Source organism: Morus notabilis, unplaced genomic scaffold, assembly GCF_000414095.1.
Source record: "Morus notabilis unplaced genomic scaffold, ASM41409v2 Scaffold297, whole genome shotgun sequence".
Taxonomy (NCBI): Eukaryota; Viridiplantae; Streptophyta; class Magnoliopsida; order Rosales; family Moraceae; genus Morus; species Morus notabilis.
Genome location: NW_010357726.1, coordinates 936,832 through 957,061, shown reverse-complemented (window position 1 = coordinate 957,061; position 20,230 = coordinate 936,832). Strand labels below are relative to the sequence as shown.

Sequence of the window (20,230 nt, the reverse complement as noted above, 5' to 3'; positions counted from 1 at the left end):
AAGAAGATTAGAAAATTGAGTTTGTTTCTGATATGCAAGGAAGTTTGAAGTCTTTTAATACGCAAATCAGACAAGGCTGTGGTGGAGAATAGAGCCAGACTAAAGAATTGATATTGTGAAATGACAAAAATGCCCTTTCATTGCAAAGAAATTATTTTGCTATAATGTCATTTTCACTATCCAAATGCTCCTTGTCGTCTCCCTTATTGTTTATCATGCATTTTCTCATCTTTTCATAGTACTAACGAAAAGCTTGATTTGTGTTGCAGATCATTATTCAAGTTTGGAGTCCTTTTGGATGATAAGATAAAAGTGAAGACAACTAAAGGCATTAATCAAATGGGAATTTTGGTTTTACACTTTACAAAGACATGTTTTGTACTTCTTTTACTTGATAGCAGCACTTGAGGCTTTGGTGAGGGGAAGGCTAATATGGTGATTTTCTACACACTTGAGTGCAATATTAAAAAAAAAAAAAAAAAAAGTTTCTGACGGTTGTGAGCGTCGACTTTTCCTTAATTGGATCTCTCTAATGCTCATTTGCTTCCATAATTTAAACTTGACGCTAAAATTATTGGTGGAGACTTGAGTTACCTTGAGGACCACGTGGTGCATGATTTTCTGTTACAAGTGGCATACACGTTGGCTTTGATCGGGTGGTTTTATGCATAAATAGTCTTATTCACTTATTCATTATGCGAACTGCTCCTTGTTGACGATTTTTGCCTTAATCACATTCTATCATAATATATATATATATATATATATATTTTTTTTTTTTAAACTGGGGTTGGCGATTCAATACTGAATTCAATATTGAAAATAAAGAGTGTGAATTTATCGCTAACTATGTCTTTAACCGAAGAATAATATAGGGGTTGTTCTTTTGGAGTGTAACTTGAGTGTAATTTTTGAGTTATAACTTGAGTTGAAGTTGTAACTTAAATAAAGTTGAGTAAAGTTGAATAAAGTTAAAACTTAAAAGAACGTGAACTTGAATAAAGTTGGAACTCAAGTTGTCTTTTTTTGAGTTTTTTAGACAAAAGAACATGCCCTATAGTATTCAATATAAATGATGATATTTACTAGTTCTCTTGGGGCATAACGTCCTCTTGCTTCCAAGGTCTTGAGCATATAATTATTTCTCTAACAAGCTTATATATTGGCATTGGATAACCAAGATCTTTCCAAGAAGGTTATCTGGGTAATTAATGAAAGTGCTGTACTATGTAGACATAAACATTAACAATATCATCCTTCAAGTGACAAGTAACATGGGCCATAGCAAAGAAAAAGGGAGTGAATTATGAATAAAAAGGGGCAAAATTTTAGCGTCTGATTAGGTGGTTGGAAGAATTATACATATTAAACAAAGTTCAGTTTCTGTTGTATTTTTAAATTAAAAAAATGGGGAGAAAAATGAATGATATCAGCAGTCTCTGCGATGCCCACAGACTGATTTCATCCTCATTGGTAACATAATAATAATGTATTTAAACTAAGGTTGAATCACCAAGCTTTAAGCTAAGATAAATAAAATAATCTAGGGGGTGGATAATATAATCAATTATGAGGTTTTGAAGTTTGCAACTTAACTGTGGCGTGTTTGACAAAAAGTGATTCCAATGCATAAGCAATAACCTCATGTACATAATTATATATATATATATATACATATATATATATATAGGTAAGATCTCCGGTCAGACATTTGAAAAGTGCCTGACCGGAACGGCAGTTATATATTTCTACATAAATCATGTATATTTACATGTAAATTGTGTATATTTACATGTAATTCGTGTATATTTAACATGAAATACAACAAATCAGCCAATATACATATTTTCATGCTATGTGTTCACTAATTGCTATAAAAAATACATATTTTGAGGATTAATATATATTGTCATTTTTTATAACTTAACATACACGACTTTACATATAAATATACACGATTTACATGTAAATATATACAATTTATGTAGAATTATACAATTACCGTTCCGGTCAGGTACTTTTCAGTGTCTGACCAGAGACAATTCCTATATATATCATTCTAAGAAAATAAATAAAATGATGTCACATATCTTAAGCATTATTGATTATATCTTAAGCATTTAATTGGAAATGTCAGCAGTCTTCACCGACTCCTGTAAAATTATGCCATGTCCTTGTCTCCTATTGACCAACCTTTGTCTTAAATGTTGTTACTATTTGTTAAGGTTTTCAAATCGTCCTCTCGGGGTCGTCACGGCTTTAATTTCGTTTCACTTTACAAAGATTTTCAGTCTGGCATTTCCGTAGTTCAGCACATGGTACGAAATTTCAGAGGAATGGGTAAAATTAAATGCTATCCAAGGAACTAATTAATAGGGAACATAATATGTATATTTTTATTCCATCAAAATTAGTTTCTCTCCTAGTGTTGTGGTCATATTTATAGCAAAATTGAAAGAGAATACCAAAATAGGTGTTAAAAGAGAGTACAAGTGGGTGCTAATTTCCTCGGGCGCAACTGTATTTAGAGTTCAAATCTATCGTTTCTATTTTCTGTCTTATTATAGTTGTCTTCCCAATTTATAAACTTTGACACATAATTTAATTGTTTAAGTATTTTAGTATTTCATTCCTAATTATGTGATCATGTTCTTAAATTTTAAATAACATAGCGATAAGTAGTAATGGACAAGTAAATAAGAACATAGCTCAACTCATATCGATCAATAATACATTGTCATGCCATGTAACCTAAACTATCTCTCTCTCTTTAAGGTTGTTATTAACAGAAAGGACATACCATGTTTGAAGAAATCTTCAATGGAACCCTGTCTTACTTTACACTAGCAAGGGTAATCAATTAGACTATGCGATAAAGTTCTTTTATTTTTATGACACATTATATTATTGTGTTATTATATGGCCATATTATAAGGTCTTGGCAAACTAGTCATCATCATTGACTATATAAAACTTTAACCAATAGTCTTAAATCTTATCTCACATATCATAGAGTAGCTCTTAGCTATACACATTTAGATTAGCATTAGCTATATAGAAAGGTAAGGGCTAGTAGCAACTTGGGACATTTTAGGCTATAATGCCTAAGGTATGGTTCTAATATAATGTGTCTTTGATCGTTTGGTTCGGTTTCTAAAATATGGACCAAACCACATGATCTGATAGTGATATGTGCTAACTTGGTTGGGTTTCAGATTACAACTGTTTTGTACACAACTGAGTGATAATTCTTCTTTATTTGATTGCTACAACTCCTTGAGTTTCTAACATGACACATCACTTGATGAGCGGCTCATGATCATACACAACTTGCCAATTGTTTAGAAATAATAATTTTCTTCCTATCATGCCAAGTGTTTTATCTCTTGATTACACTCACAAGTTTATTAGATAATCAGATTTTAATATTGTCATTATGCGTGTTTTGAGAGATATGGGCGATAAATCTTGGTCAATATTTAGATCTTATACGAAAGAAATCGGATGTCAGTATCTAGGAATAGTAATATTTTGATGCTTAAAGTTGCTCTCGCTTTCATAACTTGAAATTGGTAGAAAAATAATTGTGGCAGTACTTGAAGTTGTGGTGACACAGTGACCACTTGACCTTTCCTATTCACTTTGTGGAACGCATGTTGGATTCCTTAACTGTTGAAGACGTGATAAAAGAAGGAAAAAAAAAAAAAAGAAAGAAAGAAAAGAGAATTCTACGGTATTATATAATAAGGAAAGTAGTCGACAATAATCGATTTTGTGAATTATGGGAATGTAAATATTTCTCTTTATTTGTAATTACTAGCAGCATCTTTTATGCTTTAGGAAACTAGTGATAGAAGAATTATTCTTTTCCTTGTCTGCATTGATAATGATTTGTGTATATATTGTCATCTTAATAAAAAATTGTCGAGTCATTCATACAACTTTCTCCTTCTCATCTTAATCTCTTTATTATATTATAAAAATACCCTCACTCGTTTTGCTATATTTTGAACTCTCTGATTTGCATTAAATTTTAGTAGATTTACATATTTTTTTCATTATAACGGGATTTTGACCGTATCTAATATTAGAAACATGCACTGTGGGTAGAGTAAGTACTCCTACCGTTGAAAGCTCCCAAAAAGAAGACAAAAAGTTTTTGTGGGCTGCTATAAGTTTGCCAAAAATTGCAAGAGACACTGAGAAACGCTTTCCAGAGTTGGCAAATATTGTCTGAAATGAACTCAAGATATAAACTGAAAGTCTCAAGTTAAAAGCAAAAACACTTCAACATTTATCGAGGGAATTTAAAAACTAGTGAAGCAAGAAATTGCAGATATATAAGATACATTTATCGAGGGAATTTAAAAACTAGTGAAGCAAGAAATTGTAGATATATAAGATGTGTAAAGAGTAGGGAACAGGGAAAACACGAAAAGCACAAAATCCTAAAAGATAATTAGGTATAACTAATATTAAAATGACAAGAAACTGTCCGTGCTTCTTTATTTCGTTGGCCTTGGAAATGGATCAAAATGTCATGAAAAATGTTAAACAAGGGCTTGTTTGGGAGAGTTTCCTATTGCTTTTATACGACAAAAGAAGAGAAGTATTAGCCTCTAAGTCACTGTTTAGATAATATGTTGTAAAATATATTTTTAAGACAAATAGATTTTTGGTTATAGGAGACGTCATTTGGGTCTGTCTTCTCAAGAAAAAGGACAAAAAAAAATAATTTTCAGAAAGTCAAAATTCAACAGATTTAGGTCTAAGTTGGTTGATCAAAGACAGTCCTCAAATGGCTTCTTTCTAATCAAACGCAAGCATTGAGTCTGGGGAAAATAAAAAAATGCACATGCCAATATATACGTGTATATACAAATATATATATATATATGTATATATATGTGCTGGATAATAAATAGAAAATAGCTGCAAAAAGAAAAGGAAATTCTCCGAGGAAGTTCAAATTTATTCATGACATAACATGTGCTCATACACTTTCAAACTTATTGTATTTTCAGCATTGTTTAAAAAAGGGCACAAATAACCACCTGCATCTGATCAAACTGATTATAACCACCTGCATCTGTACAAATAACCACCTGTAATTTCGTCACTGTTCCTCATCAAACTGATTCCCCCTCATGAACTCTTCGTCAGCAATCGTGCCGCCATTGCACTTAGGGCAGCTCCTATCCGTGCAAGTTATAAACTTCTTGAGCCGCGAGGCGTTTTCGATGAGTTCGTTGTCAACTTCTCGGAACAACAAGCCACCTGCAGGGTGACGCTCATGCCCAGCCTTATCCGCCACGCGGAGATGAGTCAAATTCAGAACCTCCAAGTGCTCCAAGCTCTTCAGCGCATACAACAGAGCCTCCTTGCACGCCACGGTGCAACGAAGGCTCAAGAACTTGAGGTTCGGGGCATTTGTAACGATGGCATCGGCGAAATCAAGATCAAAAGAGCACAGGATTTTTATTTCAGAAAAATTTTTGCAGTTAGCACCAATGGAAGTCATAATTCCCTCGCAACGAAAATTATATATACAAAGCAGTCACGGATTCGAGCTCCTTCCAGTACTTTATCGCCTCTTCGAATGCAAACATGTCTAACGGACTCCATGGTGGTAGGACTAGGCTCTTGAGTTTAGGGCTCCTGCAAGTAGAATTAGTCCAGACTTTAGTCCCTGCCTAGCAAGATGGTTTAATTTCTCCTTCCAAGTAATAAAACACGTTAGTGAATAAGTATTACCTTTGAGCGGCATAGATTAACTCCCTGCCGTCTACGTCCACATAGAAATTAATTAACATCAAACAAGTCAAATTTCCGCGGCTAAGATTCAAAGCACCACACAAGACTAGCAGCAACATCCTGCATGATCTATTGTCGGCCATGGAAAAAGGACGGCGGGCAATGCTGAGCATGTTCAATTGCACCGAATTCAAATCTAGCTTCTTCCACAATGAGGGGTCCGAACAGGCTGCGCGCCATGTCCTGCAGGTTCGGAACGCACCAGTAACCAAGTCCAGAAGGTTGAGAGACATGAATATCCTTACAAGTATGTCATGAGGCAGGTCACTCCAGCTGGTGGATCTTGAGACTTTCTTATTCATCTTTCAAAGCAGATTACGCCTACAACATGCCGAAATAGAAAATTTAACACAGTTGGCAGGCAATATTCGCGATATTTATAAATCGTGAAGGGCTAAACACAAACAACCCCAAATAAAATGATTACTGAGTAAAGTATAAATACAAATAAATAAAGATATTTGTTTGTAATACGTAAGTCGCATAATATTTTTGGCCAATATGATCAACAGCAAGGAAACTTTAAGAATGTATGAACTGTCTTAAAAGGCTTTGGTTTAGAAAACTGCGATGCATAACATTCAACTTATTGAGTGTTTAATCGTACATAAAATATCAGTTAGAAGTTTTAGTGACTCTCTATTCAAGAAAATTCAAGTTGAACATCAAAAAGTAGTCTCATAAAGTCAACTCTCTGAGCAAAAAAAAGTTTATATTCTAAGCAAGAAAAATGTAAAACATCAGGAAGAAAAATGGTCTTAAATTCTATAAACCAGAATTGCTATATGTTAGAATCCATCATGCACATGAAACATAAAATGACTGTTCAAACAACTCAGATTTCCTAAGGTACATGGGAGTTTGCTAACTATGTATAGGGCTCAAAGTGAACAAAAATGAAAATAAGAGAGTCGTGCAATATCTCTCTGCAAAATGGATTATAATAGACAACTTTAAATAAAGATCACAAGTCAAATTAATTATTGTTAATTACTTAGCCACTATTGTAATGGTACTGCAGAGTGCACTAACTGTTAAAAAATTGAAAGTTATAAAAAGCCTTATTTAATTAAGGCGTGTTTAGTAAAAGTTTTACTAAAGGAAGAAAAAAAAATCTTGTTTATGTCATAAAGGATCTTCTAAAGTATATCAGCTAAATGAGAATTTAAAAGGCTAGGGCTCTTATGACTCTTCTTCTTCTAAGTAAAAATAGAAGTAAAAACTCCCCAAACAAGCCCTTAATACCCCAACCCCTAGAAGCTAAAACCCCTTAACGCACTTTATCCTGCATGAATCGGTTATTGACGCAAAATAAGTAAAGATAAAGATATAGCAAAAACTATTAATTGATATAGAAAAAGCAAAGGAAACTTAATACCCTAAACCCTAGAAGCTAAAACCCTCTAAGAACATTGTCCATCATGAATTATAGTTATTCACGGAAAATAAGTAAAGATAAAGAGATAGCATAAACGATTAATAAAAGTAGAAAAGTAATACGAAAGCTTAATCCCCTATCCCTAGAAGGTTAAACTCACCACGTACATTATCTTGCATGGATAGGTTACTCACGTAACATGGGGAAAAATAAAGAGATACCAAAACTATTAATAAAAGTAAAAAAAAATAAAAACTTAAAAATGCGCAGCCTCTAGAACCTAAACTCGCTATGTGCATTGTCCTGCACGAATTGGCGGTTGTTCACGCAAAATCGATAAAGATAAAAGCGATAGCAGAAACTATTAATTGAAGTAGAAAGTAACGAGGAAACTCAATACCCTGATTCTAGAAACTAAAATCCGATACGTACACGACTATCCTGCATGAATCGGTTACTCACTCAGAATAGTTAGAGATAAAGAGAGCAGCAACTATTAATTCATGAAGTAGAAAAGTAATAAGAAAATTTTTACATACATATGATTGCAGAAGATACAAATTAAAAGAATAAGAGAATCATACACTAATGCCATAATGCATATTTCTACACCGCAAATTTACCGGGTAAGTTCAAGAATATAAGAATAATTTATGCTTATTAATCCAACATATATCGGCAAAGAAAAAAAGGAGAGAGAAAACTAAAATTTATCTGAAATCATAAAGAAAACTTTGAGATCTATATGCTTCTTTTCATGCTCTTTTAATTTAAGAAAGCTTTAAGACCTGCAACACTTTTTGATCATTGTGAAAAAATTTTCAAAGAAAGCATGATCAGACTTCACCATATATAAGATCAAACTACCAATCTCAAAAATCAGACTTTTAGTTTCTCTCAAGCGTTTACAAGAATAAAACCTCAGGTTCACAATCACTTCGGGCTTATGCGAAAGCAAAAGCAAAAACTATACCAAATAAAAAATAAATATAGAACTTTCCTTGTTCAACAACAAGAAACAAACCTCTTTTATGCAATCAAAGTAGCAAAATTTCCTGGTTTTTTTCACACAAGATAGTCGATCCACTAAAAGTTCTTATAAAAAAACTTGAAACTTTCAAGCTTGAGTTTTGAAATAGAAAATCTACCTAGAGTACATCAACAAGAATACAACTATGTAGAAACAGACTTGTACTGAGCCACCTTTCATGCGGCACTGAAGTCACTGACAACTTTTGTTGTTTTCTAAATACTTTCCATTAAAAAAAAAATTGAAAATAAAAAAAGAAAATCTACCTAGAGTACATCAACAAGAATACAACTATGTAGAAACAGACCTGTACTGAGCCACCTTTCATGCGGCACTGAAGTCACTGACAACTTTTGTTGTTTTCTAAATACTTTCCATTAAAAAAAAATTGAAAATAAAAAAAGAAGGAAAATTTCTCTCTAATGAGAAAAATCTAATGCGTATAAGAAAAAAAGATCAATGAAACAAAGAGGAAAAATGAAATGGAAATCTTATTCTGAGAGAGAAAAATTATTTTACCTCTGATCTCTGAATGTTGCTAAAGTTCTGTCTTCTCTGTAATCTTAAATAGAAATTAAGTGCTCATTCAAAGTTCAGTACTATTTCTTATATAGCTGTCAAACTTGCATAATTACAATCAAGTCCTTATACCATATATAAATATATATATATATATATGTAACGCATGTTCTTTATATCTGTCATTCGCAATACATATTAAAAAGAAAACAAAGCAAGAAAAATTATATTTTTTTTTCTGTCTAGGGTTTGGAGCCTGGAGCATTGAATCATAATCCAGGGCCAATGTCTTAAAGTAGAAGAGAGGTAATTAAGTGTTCTATATGCAAAATCTACAATGAAGGTATTGCTGGATATTATCAATTTAACCATCTTTTTATATATATAGCCTTTAATAACTTGCTATGTTTATAGAAGAGAGAGAGAGATTTTCATATTTCTCTCGTTTTTAATTAGCCGTTCCCGAATTTAAATTTTTCTAATTTGGTTTTTGAGTTGCTTTTGTGACCGTTATATTTTAAATGCAAATACCGGAAAATTAAAAAGTTTTGGTTTTTATTTTTTTGACATAAAATACAACTGGAAAATGAGATAAAACAAACTTGATTAGATTAGTAGAACTAAGGAAGTTATTAGGAGCCTGATTTTTTTTCTCCTCTGATATTAGAAGCCTAATGAATTTACATTGTTCCCCGCCGATCACAGTTCATCGTTCGCAGTAAAATCGGCAGGCTATTTTAGGGCGTATGTTTAGTGTGCCCTAATTCCGGTTATACATAAGGAATTTTAGGGCAACCGTTTTGGGTAGTGAAAAACAAAGACCGAGACGTGCATTTTTGGTAGATTGTAGTTTGTACTAATTCTTTCTCAGGTTATAGTGTCTATAGCGACAAGTAAACGTAATTCTTACATTAAGAGTGAACCATTGTAAATATTTATACTATAATTTTGTTTTTCTTCTCATTTTCTTATTGCTCCGGCATAGCATAAATTAGGCTTTTAATTCTTTATTAACACATGCTAATACGACGTAATAAACATGCCAATTAATTAATATTTTCTGGTACTTATAGCCTACTGCCGGATATTAGCTAGTTTCTTGACTTTCTTCAGTACTTTCTCAGCTAGCAAATAAACAAAGACTTAAATGGAAATTAAACAGAAATAAAATGGAAAAACTTTTCATGAAAGTTGAAATTTATTCCTGAATAATATTTACAGAGTTCTCCAACTTAAAGTTTGAGCTACGCTTAAGAGAACATGATATTGTTAATGCATATAAATCAGACTGCAAGAGAAGGCATTTCATTTCATTTCATTCACACGCCAACTAATTGCATGATTTCCCCATCAGCAAGCGGAAGCTTGCAGGCACAGACCTTGAGCCATTTTTGTTGATTTCATTGTCGGGATCTACATATATCACGAACCGAATGTTGCCATGCCAAACCCTTTCCTCCTGGAAGTTATGAGATAGATCCAGCACCTCTAGATGCTTTAGGTTCTTCATCAAAAAGGTTAGAGCTTCCTTGCAAAATATCGATTTTAGAAGGCTGAAGACCTTAAGTTGCGGAATATACCGAACTATGGCCACCGCAAATTCAAGGTTGAAAAGGGACACAATAGCAAGCTTAGAGAAGTTCTTGCAGTGAGTTCCAATGGATTTCAACATAGTACATGGAAAAGTAGTCCATACTACAGTCAAAGATTCGAGGTCTTTCCAGTGCTTGACAGCCTCTTCGAATCCGGCAATGGCTAATTGACTCCATGCAGAGAGGACTAGTTGTTTGAGATTTGGGGTCCTGCAGCGATTTCTCTTTCCAGTTAAACATATATGTACATAACAGAAGAAGAGAAATAAAAGCTCTACATCTCGTGTTACTGTTCGGATGACCTTTTTCGAAAGAGCTTTTTGATGAATTTTACTTGCAAACACTTACTGTAAAACTATGAATTTTACTTCTTTTCTTCTACAGATAAAATACAAAAGCAAAAACTCTGGCAAACGAGCCTTTTGACTTCTCGTGGAAGACCTTTTTAACAACTGCTATTCCCAAGAACCAAAATCTGGCTTCTAAAGCTATGTGAGACTGGCTAATGTGAAGTTTGGGAAGTGAAAAGCAATACCTTCGTACTACACAGAGGAGGTACTCATTCGTTAAGAGTACCCAATATAATGGAACGTAAGGCAAGTCACACTCCCGAAACTGAGATCCAAAGTATTCTTTAGGATCCTCAAGTGCTTGATACCCTGGTCAGACCAAGCACCAATACCTCTGGGAATGTTGATCAGATCAGATTCATTCATAGTATTGAAGTCGGTTTCTCGCCATAGCATGGGGTCAGAACACGCAGCGCGCCATGAGCGACACACGCCGGAGACACCGGCAGCCAAGTCAATAATGTTGAGTGACATGAATACGTTTACAAGGACATCATAAGGAAGTTCACTCCATGATCTGGTGGATCCACGGCTGTTTTTCTTCATCATCTTCGAAATAGATTGCGCCTACAGATATGGAAAACACTGTGAGCACCGGAACATCACTATTATATATCATTTCTCCATTAAGGCTTAAACCATGATCTATGAATTAATTAAATCATGCAAGTCAATAGTGATCAAAACTTTGAATCGGACTTAACTGACTTGGTAAAATGAAATGCAAATAAAGACTTGTACACCTTCCATACAATTTAGAACAAAATACAAAGAGTGAAGAACAAAAAAGGAATATGAGGAAAATATGAAGCATCATGAATAGCAGATTGATTGGATGGTTCATGATTGTCAATGTATGTCAGTTGAGACATGGCAATATATTCTGTTAGTGCATTTTTGTATTGGCTTTTTTTTTTGGCAAATTGGTTGAAAACTATATTTGGTAAATTGGTTGCAAATTGGCTGGAAAATTGGCTGGCACAACAAATAGGTGAGCCTTTTAAGGAAAGTCTAGTTGTCTAGTTTAAGGGCTGAAAATCAGAGGAGTTGATTGCTGAGATTGAAGAGTGGACTTTGGGAATTAATGGATGGAAATTCTTTAGGCTGGAGGTTTTTTTTTGTATTAGATTGAACGGCAGCAATGGTGTGAGATTTTATTGTATTGGACTGAATGTATTCTGTGTAAAAAAAGAGTGCTGAAAATGAAAAAGCTGCGTGTGTTCATGTGAGTATGAGATTGTAATGTTAAGAGTCGCTTGATGTGTTGCGACGGATTGTGAGAACACTTTTAAATTGGTTCTTCGGGAGAAGATTTCTTTGGTTTCAGGAGGAAACCGTCAAGTTGAGTGGTGCTCGCTGATCAAGCTTTCTAAGGAGATTCTAGGCAACGGCAACATCATCAAGGAGGGAGTCGTTAAGTGTGTAAGACCGTTCGGTCCTTTGTAATCTTTTGAACTTAGTGGATTAATCACTGTCTGGGTGTGGCCCCGCAGAGTAGGTGTGCGCACCGAACTGCAATATCATTTTTCTGGTGTTCTTTACATTCCTGCATTTTGCCTTGCTGGTTTAATTTCAGATTTACTGTTAAAAACAGTGTTACAGTAAAGTGCTGCAACACCACTTGTGACACCAGGATAAAAACGGACCTAACAATTGGTATCAGAGCGGTTCACTAACCTTTTTGTTTGGTGAGATTTGGGGAGTTGGTTTGTTATAGCAGGGATAGATTTTTTGAGAGAAGGTAGTTCGGTTTCACGTCCTCCTCTCCTCGATGGCTGCAATTACTTTTATTAGAAAGCTCGTATGAAGGCGTTCATCAAAGCACTTGATGAGAAAGCGTGGCGTGCTGTGTTGATTGGTTGGACACACCCCGTTACCAAAAATGATGCTGGAGAAGAAGCAATGAAACCCGAAGAGAAATGGTCTACTGAAGAACATCGATTGGCGAATAGCAATTCAAGAGCTCTTAATGCCATCTTCAACGGAGTGGATGCCAATCAATTCAAGCTCATTTCTACATGTGAGACGGCTAAGGAGGCTTGAGAAATTCTATAAACGGCGCATGAGGGCACGGCAGCCATGAGACTATCAAAACTTTAAATTCTCACTACTAGGTTTGAAAACTTACGCATGCTTGAAGATGAAACAATTTCTGATTTCAATTCAAAATTATGTGATATTGCTAATGAGGCAGTTGCCCTTGGAGAGAAAATATCAGAGGAGAAGCTTGTGAGGAAGGTCTTGAGGTCTCTTCCACGGCGGCGTGCTTATAAGGTGACAGCTATTAATGAAGCCAAGGATATCCAAACAATGAAACTTGATGAGCTAATGGGTTCTTTGCGCACTTTTGAGATGAATTTGGATGAAAATAAGGAAGGAAAGAAGGAGAAAAGTATTGCTTTTTAAGCCAAAGCTGATTATGATGATGAAGAAGACTTGGCCCAGTCCATAACAAAGTTGTCAAAAAAATTCAACAAGGTAATGGAGAAGGTCAATAGGAAGAATGAGAATTCAAGAAATTGCAATTTCAGCAACTTTCAAAAGAGTAAATCTGCAGCAAATAACACAGAATTGAAGACAAAAAACAGAGGTATTCAATGCCGAGAGTGCGACGGATATGACATATTCAATCCGAATGCACCAATACCCTCAAGAAGAAGAAGAAGTCGTTTAATGCAACGTGGAGTGATGAAGACTCTGAAGGCAGTCAGGAGGATGAAGACCATGTGAGTAACTATGTTGCTTTCAATGTTTATACTGATCAAAGTGTTTCTGTAGACAGTGTTACAAAATGTGTCACAGACAGTGTTGTAACACTGCCTGTAACATATTCTGTGAACAGTGAAAACGGATGAGATTTTTCAGATTCTGAAAGTAACAGTGATGGTGAGGAGTTGACTATTGATGCCATACAAGAATCCTATAAGACTATGTTCAGCAAATGGGTTAAAGTGTGTGAAATGAATAAGTCTCTACGGGAACGAGTTGATGAGCTTGTTAAAGAGAAGGATGAGCTTAAGAGGGCTGCCGTTAACTATGAATTTCAAGCTACTGAAAATGAGAAAAAGCTGCAGAACACAAGGGCTGAACTGGAGAGCACTCAGAAAAATTTGAAGATGATGAATTCTGGCACCACCAAATTGGATCATATTCTCTCTATAGGAAAATCAAGTTGTGATCGTCATGGACTTGGCTACACCGGTGAATGTTCAACGTTCAAGACAGTATTTGTGAAGGAGACACCGCTTCTGAACCTCGGACAACCCTCAGTAAGAAGGTTATTATTTCACCCCCTCGACATAAAAGATTTGTTCCCATATGTCATTACTGCGGTTTAGCTGGCCATATAAGACCAAGATGCTATAAGTATTTGAATGCTTTGAAGAGAGGTATGCTCACGAATCCACCAAATTCCACAAACTCAAGAAGGACACCTAAAACAAGGATTGATGTGCAAAATAAATTTCCTAGACGTGTTTGGGTAAGGAAATATGATTTAAAGTGTCATAGGACTTATACTTCTTTAGAAGCATGTACTAATGGTTGTGTGTGTAGTAATGGTGGCTGGTCCAAGCATTTGACAGATGATAATATCAAGTTTAAGAGAGTGTTACATTTAGGGGGAGTAAGACTCGTAGAGGACTCAGGGGGAGCAACAGCTTCTAAAAGGTTTTTCTATTAGTATTATTTTTTAACTTTGGTTGTCTTTTGTCAAAAAGGGGGAGAACTCTTAATTCAATTAACCCCCTTAGTTGGTTTTTTATCTTTTATCTTGTAATAAGTTTTTTTTGTTAGTTTTGCCAAAAATAGCCAAAGGGGGAGATTGTTAGTGCATTTTTGTATTGGCTTATTTTTGGCAAATTGGTTGAAAACTATATTTGGCAAATTGGTTGCAAATTGACTGGAAGCTTGGCTGGCACAATAAATAGGTGAGCCTTTTAAGGAAAGTCTGGTTGTTTGGTTTAAGGGTTGAAAATCAGAGGAGTTGATTGCTGAGATTGAAGAGTGGACTTTGGGAATTAATGGATGGAAATTCTTTAGGCTGGAGGTTTTTTTTTTGTATTAGATTGAACGGCAGCAATGGTGTGAGATTTTATTGTATTGGGCTGAATGTATTTTGTGTAAAAAAAAAAGAGTGCTGAAAATGAAAAAGCTGCGTGTGTTCATGTGAGTATGAGATTGTAATGTTAAGAGTCGCTTGATGTGTTGCGACGGATTGTGAGACACTTTTGAATTGGTTCTTCAGGAGAAGATTTCTTTGGTTTCAGGTGGAAACTGTCAAGTCGAGTGGTGCTAGCTGATCAAGCTTTCTAAGGAAATTCTAGGCAACAGCAACATCATCAAGGAGGGAGTCGTTGAGTGTGTAAGACCGTTCGGTCCTTTGTAATCTTTTGAACTTAGTGGATTGATCACTGTCTGGGCGTGGCCCCACAAAGTAGGTGTGCGCACCGAACTGCGATATCATTTTTCTGGTGTTCTTTACATTCCTGCATTATTTTCCTGCATTTTGCCTTGCTGGTTTAATTTCAGATTTACTGTTAAAAACAATGTTACAGTAAAGTGTTGCAACACCGCTTGTGACACCAGGATAAAAACGGACCTAGCATCTTCAAAAATAGGTTGGAATTGGAGAACCTTAAAATTTTAAAATAAAGTATATGTTGCTCTTCAATAAGATCTATAAATTCAAAACTAGACCCAAAAATAAAATAAAAAAACAAACCTGCTAATAAGTTTAAGAATGCATAAATTACATCTTAGGAACTTCGAAGGTTATTCTTTAATGTACTTCAAAAATCTTAGTTTCATAACAGGTAGGAAATAACAAGGAATGCAAGAAGGAAAAGGGAAAAAGAAGTTCGATTTTGGAATTATTTTTTGAGCTGGACATGAGAGCGAGTCAGAAATGTAATCTTCCGTGTTCCGTAACACGACAAAGATATAGATGCAGACATAGAACAGTCTTTTTTAAAAGTTTCCACACAGGAAAGAAAAATCATAAGGATATCAAGAGTTAACTTAACTCACCAAGTATTTCTCATAAAAAAAAAAAAAAAAAAAAGTAGTAACTAGTAAAAGACATCTTTACACAAACACCACAAAATAAAGAACAATTACTAGCTATGACTGAACTCGAGCAGAAACTATTAAGCATTAAAAAGGTCAAAGTTATTTAACTTCCTAGTCCTTGAAAGCTAAAAACTATTCATCCAAAATAGACTAAAGAGACTTCATACTAAGAATACAAATAGCTAGTAATTAAGAAAGATTAAAGATACATGCCTGCATTCCTGTTTTTCCTGCATATTAAGTAACAACAACAATTGGTAAGAAGTCAGAACATTAAGGCCATTATGCACATCTTAATTTGGTTGAAATTTTACTAGGTTGTAAAGCTTTTTGCTCCTGATAGTAATATAAACAGGCTGTATTTCCTCTTCAAATATCAAAATTAGAGAACTACCAAGGGGCAAGAAACAGAATATAAGGTGCGCGAGTGGCACGTGAAAAAAGGGTGTTATGCATGAAACATCCAGCAATAATTGCATCAGACAACTAAATGACATTGACAACATTTCATTTTTGTAAGCGACCGACACGTCGCGGCGGAAGTCCTACAAAAATAATTGGAAGAGTTGGATTCATTAATATAAAGTACCAAATATTCGAACATATGAATATCGAACATCCATGATAAAACCTAATTAAACTACAGAATAATATTTAAATTTATGAATATCGAACACATTCTGTTAGAAGACCTTGAACTTCTCTTTTCATAGGCAACCAAAGATTAACTTCTCCAACTGACATTTTACAATCCAACAAAAGAAACGAATCTATTATTAAACCATAAATCCGTACATGGATTAAGAAGTAACCTCAGAGTTTCCACTACAGATGACTCATTCCATTCCTGCATATAGCCGTCAATAAACAAAAGCCAGATATGAATCAAACGAATGTGAATAAGCGGAATCAAACTCTGTTGAACGACTTAATATATATATATATGCGCTCCATTTCCAATTTCTAATCCAAGAAAACCTTCCAAACTTCTAAAAAGATCCAAGAAAACCTGTTCCTGACATTATATCATTGTAAGGCTAATTTTCCAACGAAAACAGGTGCATTTCCATGAGATCTCGCCCTACAATTTAACATTACACACAATCTCAAAAATCAGGTGTTCTTCTTGATTTTCTTTTAAATCTTTTGTTAGTGAAGCCTTTACAAAAGCAAAGATCTAGCTAGGTTCAAAATCTAATCTATTCTTATTCTACAACAAGTTACATACGCGAATTTATGAAGAGAAAATAACAAATCACTGAATTTTCTCTAGCAACAACAAAAAACTAACCTGATCCTTTCACGTTTCTTTACCAAAATTTGTTATTTGTTGTTTTTTTCTAATTTATTTTTGTTTTATGTCTAGGCTTAGGATTTCAGAAAATTAACTTGGAGCATTAAATGTAAATCCAGGACCAATGTGCTTAAAGTAAAAGTGTTATCAATATGAGAAATCTACAAAATTTATGACTGGATATCAAATATTAACCCCTTTTGTAAAAAGGTTTAATTACCAACTTTTGCCATGTTTATTCAATCAAGGAGAAAAACATTTACACGTGAAGAAAATAGCCATTGCTTATAATTCTCACAAGGACTGTCTTATCTCTCTTTTCCAGCAACTCTGATTTGAACTTGGGTTTTGGAGAATTTGAATTATAGGCCTCAATATTATAGATAGAACGTTATGGATTTGTAATTCTTCATTACTTTCATAAGAAACAAATAAAGCCCTTAATTGACTGGAAGCTTATATCTTGGTTTATCAGAATCTAGATAGGTGCAAAAAAGAGTTGAAATTTGCTCAGATTTCCAATTTAAACGGAACAAACAAATTAAAGCCTCGACAGAGATTTATAAAAATAGAAAAAGAAATTTTATTCATAGTATATCTTCATAGATCATTTCCAATTTATTGCTCAGCTATGACAAAATTAATCCATGCATGACATTACATCAAACTTCAAGAGAAGGTTTTTCTCTTCATCAAGAAATCCACAACTGCACCTACCAATGGTACGCAACTCTTGCCCAAGGAACAAACATCCTGAGTTGCGAGGCAAGTGGATATATTTCCCTCTCAATAGCAAAAGGATCGAAAATGTCGTCGTCAATCTCATAAAAAATATAGTCGTCCACCAGGGTGGAATAAGACAAATTCAGCACCTCCAAATTGGTGTCCAAGAGCAAATGTACCAGGGCTTGCCTTGAAATTTTCGAGCACGGCACAATTAGGAACTTGAGCTGCGGGAGAAGCGTGACGATGTCGTTTGCAAGATCATAGTCCACAGGGCAGATGAGCCGGAGCTCAACAAAGTTCTTGCAATGAGTACCGATAGCTCCGATCATGTTAGCCGGATAATAAGAGCATGGGAGGGTTAGAGACTCGAGGTGCTTCCAATGCTTGATGGCCTCTTCGAATCCTTCCCCGTCTATTTGATGTCGTGCGGGTAAGATAAGTCGTCGGAGGTTGGGGCTCCTGCAAGTAGGAATCTAGGTTTTAGTACAAGATAATGGATGCGTTTGAAACTCGTTGTAAAATGATTTTGTTTTTTGTATAAAAATATAAATGAAAATGTTTTCAATCTCAGACATAAATCATTTTAAAAATGCGTTTGGTAGTTTTATCAAGAGATTATTTTCAGTATAAAAAAATTTATTAATGTCCCTCTCTCTGTCTGCGTGCTTGAGAGAGGAGAAAACCAAACAAAAAATGAAAAATGACTAAAAGTCGTTTTTCATTTCTCTCTCATTTTACACTAAACTAAAAAATCATTTTTATTTTCATTTTTTGTCTTTAATTGTGCCAAATACAGTTTCTCTCTCATTTTCATTTTTTCTTTCTCGAAAAAGGTGAAAAATAAAAATAAAATCAACTCCAAACACGACAAATGTTTCTATGCAAAGTTGAAATATGTTAGTAAAGCTTGACAAGTATAAAGGTTTTCTTGTGAGTGCCAATTTAGTCGGGATGTGACAATTATCCTTAATAATGCAAGGTTATCGTCTATAATATATGATATGAAAAAAAAAGTTTGACGAGTGAAGAAAGTAATACCTTTTGGCGGCACACAACAAAAAATCAGACCTTAACAACATGAACAAATGGAAAAACAAGGTATTCAGGTTTTCACCACCGAGATTCAGAGCCTTGTTTAAAATCATCATGAGGATCAAGCTACACCGCTCGACCGTCCAAACACGTCGATCTACAGGAGCGGTGGTGGCAGAACGGCGAGAATGGATCTGATTTAGATCGACCGTGCTCCAAAAAACCGGATCACGGCAAGTTGAGCGCCACTGGCTGCATACCTGAGAGGCGCCGGTAACCAAGTCCACCATGCTCAGAGACATAAATATCTTTAGAAGGATCTCAGTGGGTAGGTCATGAATGGTTGTGACTCTAGAGGGTTTCTTGTTCATCATCTTCAAGAAAGAGGGTCTTGTTTATCTACAACGTGACAAAGTGGAAACCTAGTAAGCAGTAAATTAATTTATCACTATATATGTTGTACCATATCACCATTAACGGTGGATTAGAAGATAATTGAAAAAAAAAAATATATAGAAGATTAATGGTTGGAGGAATTTTGATTAATATTAGTGATTGTGACATGAAGCATATGGAAATCACGATAAAAATGGACTGATTGGCGAAACTCAATATACTTTAAAGAAAATCAATAGATTATAATTCAACAAAATGAATAAACTATAGTATAGGGGCAAACGACTTCATTCTAGATAAACACGTCGGGGAGAATAATATTATTTTGAAAATGTATAAACTCTATCTTAAAAGCACACTCTTCAACGTTGCTTCAAATATTATTTACAAAAGGTATGAAATACTCTAAATTAAGGAATACAAGAAAGAAAAAAAAGGGGAAAAAAAAAAAACAAAGAAAAACAATATTTCAGAATCCCTCTCTTTCTTTTGCTTAAAAAAAAAAAGAAAAAAAAAATAAGATGAGAGAGTAGAGCATGTGGATTAAAATGGTCCTAAATAATCTTTTCCTAAATTTTAATATAGTAAAAAATAGTAAACATTTAAGATCCATCATATACGAGCAACATAAGAGTACTACTGCTCAAATAATTTTGACATATTAAGGTATATACGTACAGTTTGCTACCTATCCATGTAAACTGACAAACGATAAATAAAAGCCATGAAAATTCACTATATGTAAGTACTAATAGACGACTTTTATATAAAGATTATAAGTCAAGAAACATTATTAGCTACGACTGATCTAGAGCAGAATCTAATTACTGTTAAAAGATTAAGGTTTATTTAATCCCCTAGTCCTTAAAAGCTAAAACCCGCATGTAACACGCCTATCCTGCATGAAATAGGTTTTTTTTTTTTTGTTTTTGGTAATTCAGCGCTCAAAACACGTAAAATTGAAGAGATTGCAAAAACTACGAATAAAAGTAGCTTAGAAAAAGAAAAATTCTGTCCACTTCAAAATAT

The 20,230-nt window shown here is 34.4% G+C and overlaps 4 protein-coding genes across 4 annotated transcripts; all 4 read right to left on the bottom strand.

The window, feature by feature from the left end:
• Positions 1–5,116: 5,116 nt before the first annotated feature.
• LOC21407065 (F-box/LRR-repeat protein At3g48880) lies at positions 5,117–5,521 on the bottom strand. Its single transcript, XM_010090843.1, has one exon. It carries the CDS (start codon positions 5,519–5,521, stop codon positions 5,117–5,119), a length of 405 nt encoding a protein of 134 aa, XP_010089145.1.
• A 19-nt stretch (positions 5,522–5,540) lies between these two features.
• LOC21407064 (F-box/LRR-repeat protein At3g48880) lies at positions 5,541–6,116 on the bottom strand. Its single transcript, XM_010090842.2, has 2 exons — positions 5,755–6,116; positions 5,541–5,658 (listed from the first exon to the last, which is right to left on the bottom strand). Exons 1-2 carry the CDS (start codon positions 6,114–6,116, stop codon positions 5,541–5,543), a joined length of 480 nt encoding a protein of 159 aa, XP_010089144.2.
• Positions 6,117–10,071: 3,955 nt separating this feature from the next.
• LOC21407063 (F-box/LRR-repeat protein At3g48880) lies at positions 10,072–11,232 on the bottom strand. The gene is made up of 3 exons (XM_024175963.1): positions 10,992–11,232; positions 10,727–10,875; positions 10,072–10,557 (listed from the first exon to the last, which is right to left on the bottom strand). Exons 1-3 carry the CDS (start codon positions 11,230–11,232, stop codon positions 10,072–10,074), a joined length of 876 nt encoding a protein of 291 aa, XP_024031731.1.
• A 6,528-nt stretch (positions 11,233–17,760) lies between these two features.
• On the bottom strand, positions 17,761–19,095 carry LOC21407062 (F-box/LRR-repeat protein At3g48880). The gene is made up of 2 exons (XM_024175952.1): positions 18,812–19,095; positions 17,761–18,232 (listed from the first exon to the last, which is right to left on the bottom strand). The coding sequence occupies exons 1-2, from the start codon at positions 19,093–19,095 to the stop codon at positions 17,761–17,763; spliced, it is 756 nt and encodes a 251-aa protein (XP_024031720.1).
• Positions 19,096–20,230: the final 1,135 nt, after the last annotated feature.

Excerpts from the sequence above, each read along its gene's own strand:
- LOC21407065 (XM_010090843.1), bottom strand. The coding sequence starts at position 5,521 with ATGACTTCCATTGGTGCTAACTGCAAAAATTTTTCTGAAATAAAAATC.
- LOC21407064 (XM_010090842.2), bottom strand. The coding sequence starts at position 6,116 with ATGAATAAGAAAGTCTCAAGATCCACCAGCTGGAGTGACCTGCCTCAT. Across the intron at positions 5,659-5,754 it reads TTAATCTATGCCGCTCAAAG|GAGCCCTAAACTCAAGAGCC; the intron begins GTAATACTTATT and ends TTCTACTTGCAG.
- LOC21407063 (XM_024175963.1), bottom strand. The coding sequence starts at position 11,232 with ATGATGAAGAAAAACAGCCGTGGATCCACCAGATCATGGAGTGAACTT. Across the intron at positions 10,876-10,991 it reads TGGTGCTTGGTCTGACCAGG|TACGAAGGTATTGCTTTTCA; the intron begins GTATCAAGCACT and ends TCCTCTGTGTAG. Across the intron at positions 10,558-10,726 it reads TTGCCAGAGTTTTTGCTTTT|AGAAATCGCTGCAGGACCCC; the intron begins GTATTTTATCTG and ends TTAACTGGAAAG.
- LOC21407062 (XM_024175952.1), bottom strand. The coding sequence starts at position 19,095 with ATGGTGGACTTGGTTACCGGCGCCTCTCAGGTATGCAGCCAGTGGCGC. Across the intron at positions 18,233-18,811 it reads TTGTTGTGTGCCGCCAAAAG|GAGCCCCAACCTCCGACGAC; the intron begins GTATTACTTTCT and ends TCCTACTTGCAG.